The following is an 8,593-nucleotide window of genomic DNA, read 5'->3' as shown; positions in this document are numbered from 1 at the left end:
TGCCCTCTGCTGGACGACTATATCAAACCTCATGGATTAAAACAATTTCTAAGTGTTTGCATTAAGCTGATTCTTTCCCTGATTGACACAAACTTCAGATCCTCAAATATTTTTTCCCAACAGTACAAAATACAAAAACATCAAAGATCAGTCATTGGTGAAAGGAAATATAAAACGGTTATATTTAGATTTTTAACAACACATCATACAGAAAAGTAAAAGATTTAGCTACATAACAGGGATAAATATAAAGTCACGCTGATGGAGATCTTCATATAGGTGGTCAGTTTCAGAGATGAGGGTGGTGCGGCTCATATGTCCTCAGAGACCAGGCAGTAGAAGTCTGAGCGGGCTCCGTAGTTGCGAGAGCCCAAGTCGGACACGTCGATGTCCGAGGGTCTGGGCTCGGTGGCTGGGATGGGGGCAGCAGGGAGGACGGGAGCTTTCCTGGCCAGAGCCTTGTACACGGGGAGGCGGAGCCCTGCAACGGAAAGAGAAAAAGGTGGGAAAATCCAAATTCAAAAATCAATGAAAATGTGGGGGGGTTTTCTACCTTTTTGTGGTGCTTAAGCTGTGTCGTTATTTTTATGTAACTCACTCAAACTTATTGTTCAGCGACATGACACCACTCCTTCATACAGAGCTTGACTAATTGAGATAACATGTCATATGATTATAGCATTTCCTGCTGAGAAGTTTGATAACGTGCCAACGGCTGCCACGATACACTGATATTAGCTCAATATAAACAGATAGAGAGCTAGTCTGGTAATAAAATAAGTTATAAAGTCCACCTACTGGCACATCTGACGCTCACTGATGAACAATGACTTGTCTCTGATCGACTTCACCTTGACACAAGGTTTCAAAACGGTGTATTTTTTTAAATGCCAGCACCAAATCCCATACAAACAACCTGCTGTTTTATGCTGGGCAACTCTATTGGGGTTGATAGGATGATTTGTCTTTGTAAGAAGTCAGACCAACTTGTTCCAACAAAGTAAATACACGTATTACCATCACAGACAAGCCAATACAGCAGATATGTACAAGTTGATCAAGTGATGTGATTGCCTAGTATTGAAGTAAAAGATTAACTAGAGTCAAATCTGTGTTGATTCAGACTAAGTCAAGTAAATGCAGGTCCAGGTTCACTCTGTTGAAACTTGTATAAAAAGGTTGTAACTTTTATATTCTAATCCTCATGTGGTTGAAAGTAGAATAAAAGTCACTCAGCTGACAAACATTTACTTCTATGGATGAGTCATGGTCAGGTTGTTTAAAATGAATGGTATTGAATTTTAAACTTTTACATAGCAACTTTATAATATGTTTCCTTCATTTGCATATGTAAAAAGAATTTGTTTTTTTTAGTATATGCAAAGGTATTTGCATTGTCATATTAAGAGTCAGGAGTGAATGTTATATTAGTGACTGCTGCTCTTACCCAGATCTCCAGCCGGGTCAATATCTGAGTTGCAGTTTAGGTAGTCGGGTTCGAGGGTCAGCATGGGGTCTTTGTCGTCTTGAAGCATAGTCTGTGGGTCGCCTGCGTACTCAGCGTGGAAGGGGACCTGGCGAGGCATCGATAAGTCCAGCTCCTTCCAGAAGACTGAGGAAGGAGTCTGTGAACACAGGGACCAAACATAACACCGTGCTGTTAGAGTCAGACTGTGACATTAATTATTCTTGAACCATAAATAGCCTTGCTCGCTTATATCATATTATATAGTACTGTATATACTGTGCATATGTATTCATATCCATTACAATGACACATTTGACTAAAATTTTATTAAAATAGCATAATATGTTGTTGGTAAATGATTTAACAGTATCAGTACTGTCCAGACTGCCTTGTCTGTTTTTATTCTGATTTGCAGTGTAGACTTATTTACTTATTTAATCATTAATATTTAATGTTTTGGAGGAAATTAAAACCAAGTTTTCAGGAGATTTAAGGCATCTACAAAACTGTTGTTTAATACTCAAATCATTCAATATCATCTTATCCTATTAATCCCTTCAAACGAAGGGCAGAGAGACGCAGGGCAAAACCTAGATGTCAGATATAACATTTATAAGGTATTCTGCGTGAAGAGTAATATATTTTGTCCACGAGTTGACTTACAGTAAATACTACTCAATACAGAATCATAATAACGGTGTTTACAATCCCCCCCAGTTGCATTTTTACAGTGGATCTCACCACAGAGTTGTGTCTCCAGGTGAGGACAGTGAGGCGGTGCTGCTGCTCACTCAGCTGCTCCTTCACCTCAGGCCTCATGCGTTTGGACTGACCCTCCAACATGATGAAGACGGGCCGCTGACATATCTCCAACAAGTGCAGAAGGCCCTGTCTAAAAAACACACACACAGCAACAGTGTCACGTATACATAGACACTGAGGTACAACACAACAACACTTACGTTGAGCAGTACATTGTAATGACACCATATTAATTGAACTCGGGCGTGTGTGTGTGTGTGTGTGTGTGTGTGCTGTTTGTGAGTCTGACCTGAAGTTACTGCAGCACCAGTCCTGCTCAAGGTAAGCATGAGAGAGCAACACGATGAGACGCCGAGAACGACTCACGTTCATCAACAGCTCTGCAGAAGGTTCTGGAGACACAATGTGTATTGTTTAAAGAAGCAAATCTTCAAGTGGCAAACCACATCAACCCAGAATCCAGTATCTTGGATCATTAAGCAACATAAAAAAGATAAAACACGCATTAACCCTTAAGAGTCCTGGACTATTTTGGCAGTTTAACACTTTTCATTTTGCCTCTAAATTCATTGTAATCTTTTTTCAGCTATGATGACTAGAACAAAGCACTTTCAAAGTTGCAAATGCGAAGATATAATTGTAAAACTGATAGAGCATCATCAAGTGTTTCTCAATATGATGAAAAATGACACCTGCTCAATCTTGGATACTTTTAGGCACGTATAAATATTCATATCAAATCTATTTCATCATATTTCCATTTTTACTTGGCCTATAAACACCATAAAAAAACTAGCATAGTTTCAAGTCAGCACTTTTGACTGGAGTTGAGAAGAGTACTGCATGTGGCTTTGTTCTATATGCTGGGACAGTCATGTGGTTGGATCATGCTGCTATGATATGAGACTCCTGAGAGTTCATATTTTGCTAAATGTTGCCGTAACAGTTAAAAACAAGAGAAAAATAACAGCCAGAAAGTTGCAAGACAGGATATTTATGCAGTTTAAACTGACCTCCACCAGGTAGGATGTCATTGTCATTGAGGTGCACTTTGTAGCCACTTTTTTTTTCCAGGTGAGGTTTGAGAATAAAGTTGACAAACTTCCTGTCATAGTCGTTGCTCACATAGGAGATGTAGGCATCATATAATTTCCCGTCTGATGACACAGAGAAACACAAACATAGAAGTGTGACTTTACTGCTGCATCATCTTTGGTATTTAATGGCACCTCAGCATCAGTCTCACCATTGAGCTCATAGTCTCCGTAGGAGTTCCTGGACCACAGCTTGATGTTCAGGTGACACCTGGAGTACACGACGGCAGCTACAGCCAGGAGGAGGAGGAGGAAGACGGCTGCAATAACAGCAGCTGTGTGGCTGGGTCTGTCTGAACACAAACACAAATAATAATAGGAATAAAATAAGCAAAGAATAGATGAGTTCTGTTTGTAGAGTGTAACTGAATAGTCACATTATTGATGCATAATCGATTCACAGATGAGTGATATTATTTCAAATGAATCCATGTTGAAAATCACAAGGATATTGAACTGGTAACACTGGTGCTGACATATTAAATGCTGGGCCAGGGTCCTTGCGAGAGGTTTATATGCTGTGAGACAGTAGGTGCCTTGTGTGGAGCTGGCCGGTTTAAATCATAGACTGCATAAAGATGTGCAACATGTCAGCTTCCCAAAAGTGAACGTTTCGATTGCCCCCTGGTGGCTGGCTGCAGTATAGGTCCTAATTCCCTCCCCCATGTTAATTGATAAGATATGGACCAAACAAACAAACTTAGTTTTTACGACACTGGTGTTTGTTCGAGTGTTCATTTTTCTTGGTTTAAATTTTTTAAAAAAATTTTTTTGATGCTATGAACATACTGTACATAATTTATGTCTTTATTACTTACCTCAACCACTTTCATCATTCAGTGTTTATCTACATTCTTACAATCAGTTTTGGCAGCCGTTATCCTGTTTACCGTCTTTTTACATTCATATACACTTCTCCAACTATATAATTTTAGTATACTGCACTTGTTACTTGTTGTCTTCACATGGCTCTATGTGCCTTAGAATTGCCCTCGGACTCCGGGGACGAATCAAGTTGTTTTGAATTTGAAAACAGGGTGTGACCTCATGATTGACAGTGTGTACGGGGCCTCCATATCGCTGCTCCATCCCCAATTGCAGACTCTGGCTCCAAATGCACAAGATGGCAGTGTTTATACCCAGTACATTATGGCTTCATTTCTGGATAGCGTGAGGAAGTGTAGACCTGTCGTCCATTTTTACATACAGACTATACTTTAAATACACTGATAAAAAGTACAGTTTCATATGATTTTTGTCATAGATAAACTACAGGACATATTCTGTGCCACATTCTATCTATGGAATCTTCTGTCCCCACAATCTCTCTGATCTGCTTTGTCAAGTTTGTGTGTGTCTTTTTGTTTGTTTGTTTTTCATTTTTATTTTATTTTATTGGTGTGTACATTTTTACACAATATGACACAAGATGCAAAACATTAGAAACCCAGCTTTTACTGTGACCTGGGTTTTCTTACTTGTATTTTGCAGGCTGAAATCAGATGAGACATTCCTCACTGTGCAGCTGTAGAGCCCAAAATCCTCCAGCTCCTTGATGGTTATCACCAACACACTGTTCACCATCAGCTGGCCGGCAGCAGGAGACCTGATAAGCAGGACAGACAACTCAGTTTTACCATCACCCTCAAACACATCATGATAACAATGCTGTAAAACTCTTAAAACCACCATGAGGAGGTGTTCTGGGTGTAACGAGTGAGGTTGGAGAGCGATCGACCATCTTTAGTCCACTGCAGCGAGTTGTCACATTGCTCCGCACTTTGGTCCCAGAGGAGGAGAGCAGTGCAGTTCAGTGTCACAGAGGTTCCCACATTCCCCCACAGTCTGTTCAGGCCTCCATTAGGTTCAAATGCAGGTGCTCTGGAACACTGCGGCTCTGTGTAAAGACATACCACTGTTATCTGTGTTCACTGCTGGAGCTGCAAACAATAGAGGCCTTCATCACACAGCCTAATAAGACTGCTGCTGCAGGGCTCGCTGAAACAAAATGCCGCCATGCAGGTGCAGACAGTGGATTTAAGTAGGCCCTGTACTCTCCATATGAACTCTAAGTTTACTGCAGAGACAAATAATAGCTTAGCAGGAGAGCAGCACAATTACAGTATCAGGGTTTTTGGTGACTTCATGAAACTATAAGCAATACTTACCCTTAACTACGAGATGCACGGTGAATGAGGCTGTGCTGTTGCCCTGTTGCATACACGTGTAATTCCCTTGGTCTTCCAAGGAGAGGTGGGTAAACTCCAGGTAGGCGTTCCCCTCCTGATGGTGGAGCTGCTGACAGTCCTTCTGCCAGGTGAGCCGCGGCTGAGGAGGCTCCAGGGGGCAGTTCAGCCGATATGGAGGCCCCTGCTGCCCCGTGTACATCACCTGTTCCTTAAACCTGCTCTCATCCACACACGTCTGAGCTACAAATACAAAAACAGAGGGGGTCTTTATGTTAGGGATGAAACAATGCAAGGTTTTCTGTTCCGAAAAGGATTCTCATCCCTCTACTCAGGGAAATAAGTATCAACCCCGCACCAGTGCCCCCTTATTCCCAGAACCAGAACTGTGTCAGTGACCCACTGTTTCAAAATAAATGCAACTAATAGATAGAAAACACATTTTTTAACTATCTTGAATATGGACCAGTTGCAGCACAGTTCTAATCCAAGTTTGGTGGGGATCTTTCTTTGAGGAGTTTGCATGTTCTTCCTGTGTCTGCGTGGGTTTTTTGTGGGTGTGGCTTCCTCCCACAGTCCAAAGACATGCAGATTGGGGGTTAGGTTGATTGGAGACTCTAAATTGACTCTGGTCCAGGGTGAATCCCGCCTCTCGCCCAACGTCGGCTGGGATTGGCTGCAGCTCCCCCCACGGCCCTCGAGAGGCTAAGTGGTAAAGATAATGGATGGATGGATGGAGCTGCAACATGGCCAATACTCGGTCTAAGTATAAATGGATAGTTCACTGCCAAATATAAAATCACTGATTATTTTCCCACCACAATGCCGCTGGAGAGGGGGTGTGAAGTGTTCACAAGTCCACTGAACACTAACCCTGATTCAGGTTGCGGCCAAATCCAATACAATTAGAAGCTGATTCTGTCCTCTGACCACCTCACACCACAGGAGCAGTATGGAGGCCGTTTATGTTTTTTTTCTGTTTGAAGAAGTAGTCACCCGTTACTTGACTTGTATTGGATTTGGCTCCAACGCAGTTTACCCCTGAAACTCCAAAAGTGTTTCGTGGGCTCAAACACTTCACCCACCCCTCCACCGTCACAGTGGTGAGTGGATAATGAGTGAATTTGCATTTTTTGGTGAACTATCCCTTTAAGGAAAGTATTGAGGCAAATGCACTTCTACTTTACGCGAATAAATACTTGCAATGTTCAAATTCCTGTGAATGGCTTTGTTTCTTTCAGAGAAAACACAACCGCCTGTGGAGATAAACATTTTGCACAGACTCTACATCAGACTGTGTTTAGCTCCAGTGCAGCTAAGGACACAGTGAGTGGGTAATGGAGCATGCAGGTGATCTTGTTTACTCTCTCACCCTCTGAGCTAATGTGTGTTTAGCTGAGTTAGACAAAAAAAACCAAAATCTTATCAGTTGGAAAGTCACGTTCACTGCAAACAACAGGACACAATAGAAAGTTATGCATCAAACTAACGCCCCAATAAATATGGACCTGTTCTTCGACATATATTCAGCGCATGCGCACCTCGTGAATCACGTGACCAAAACCCACAACCTGCACAACTGCTCTCTCTGGTTTTCTCTTCCTTTACTTTTGACTTTTGACTTTTTAAAGCAGTTTCCTAAACACACGGACACTTCCGGGTCCAAAGGACAGGTCAGGTCCTCGTGTTGCCAAGCGACAGCATGTGACCCTTCTGTTTATTCACCCAGGCGGACTCACCTCACTATAATATAAATAAAGGTCATAACAGAGATTCATGCCCAGAATATAGTTTACAGCTATGAACACATTCACATTATAGATATTTAACTACACCTGTCCTGTCTGATGGAATAAAAATAAAGTGAACTCACCCTGACTGAGGAGGCTCCATGAGCCGGTGCTCAGCAACAGGAGAGCGGCTACAATCGCCGCCATGAGCCGCAGCTCTGCTCCTCCAGCTCCGTCCTCCGCTGAGAGATGAACCGACACGTGTGTGTGTTTCTTGTCTCTACATCACATCCTCTGAGACCCAGTGATAGTTACTGACAGTTTAGTGACATGGAGCAGAGCTGAGCTGCACCTGGACGGACCTGAAACTCAGCCTCCCATTGGCTCCCCCGTGGCCACGTGGCGTCAGCGCTGACTTCCACCTGCGCTGCGGTGAAACTTTTCTCCTGTAACGTTTTAAAGATTTCACTTTATTCTGAACGAGGTTTATTTATGGATTTTAGTTACAAAACTCTGTAAATTCACTGTTTATCTACATGCTTGACCAAATGGAAATCTCCCCCCCCCCTGCCCCCACTCACAACAACAACCAGAGGGCACAAAAAAGTAGATCAATAAATAATCATAATCATAATCATAATCATAAGTTAAGAGAAAGAAAAAACGAAAAAAGTGGTTATAAACGGGTATGTGATAATAAATTGTTCGGGTTCTTTAACATTATACGCTATTATCCACGGGACTGATATACTGTACACAAAGATAAGTACAAGTACAAGAGGGTCCCTGGAAAATGTCAACACAATGTCAAGGATCTCCATGTTACCACACCAAATGAGGCGAGGGAAGCTGGCGACATTTTATATTTAACTTTGGATTAATTGTAGTTAATGGCCTCTTCACGAGTTTCTCACTTTGTTTTACTAACTAATCAATAATGCAGGTATAAGTCATTAATAAAGGGGTTTAATCACTAAGTCTTAACTTGTTGATAAATAGTAGCATTATGAATGATCTATGAACTTATCTATGAAGTATTAGTAAGTTATTTACCATTAATAAAGACATTTGTTACAAGCCCTTCTTAAATGGTAGTGTTATCTGTACAAATTGTATATATACACAGACTATACTTTACAGTACAATGTAGTGTATTTATATGTGTATATGTTTATATATTGTATATACATATATACATTAATACACATACATTATATATATCATATATGTATGTATATATAAATGTGTGTATGTATTTATTTTATATGTAAATATATATACACACTATACTTTACTCTTTATACACATGCATATATGTGTATAAATGTGTGTGTGTGTGTGTGCGTGTATTTC

At 41.1% G+C, this 8,593-nt stretch overlaps 1 protein-coding gene across 1 annotated transcript; it reads right to left on the bottom strand.

The window, feature by feature from the left end:
• Positions 1 to 158: 158 nt before the first annotated feature.
• On the bottom strand, positions 159 to 7,625 carry sigirr (single immunoglobulin and toll-interleukin 1 receptor (TIR) domain). Its single transcript, XM_035156617.2, has 10 exons — positions 7,384 to 7,625; positions 5,493 to 5,753; positions 5,014 to 5,221; positions 4,803 to 4,930; positions 3,477 to 3,617; positions 3,244 to 3,387; positions 2,520 to 2,622; positions 2,210 to 2,360; positions 1,448 to 1,625; positions 159 to 481 (listed from the first exon to the last, which is right to left on the bottom strand). Exons 1-10 carry the CDS (start codon positions 7,445 to 7,447, stop codon positions 312 to 314), a joined length of 1,548 nt encoding a protein of 515 aa, XP_035012508.2. The 5' UTR covers positions 7,448 to 7,625; the 3' UTR covers positions 159 to 311.
• Between the last annotated feature and the right edge of the window lie 968 nt (positions 7,626 to 8,593).

Source organism: Hippoglossus stenolepis, chromosome 5, assembly GCF_022539355.2.
Source record: "Hippoglossus stenolepis isolate QCI-W04-F060 chromosome 5, HSTE1.2, whole genome shotgun sequence".
Classification (NCBI taxonomy): Eukaryota; Metazoa; Chordata; class Actinopteri; order Pleuronectiformes; family Pleuronectidae; genus Hippoglossus; species Hippoglossus stenolepis.
The sequence above is the reverse complement of the archived record's forward strand: the minus strand, read 5'-3'. Positions and strand labels throughout refer to the sequence as shown.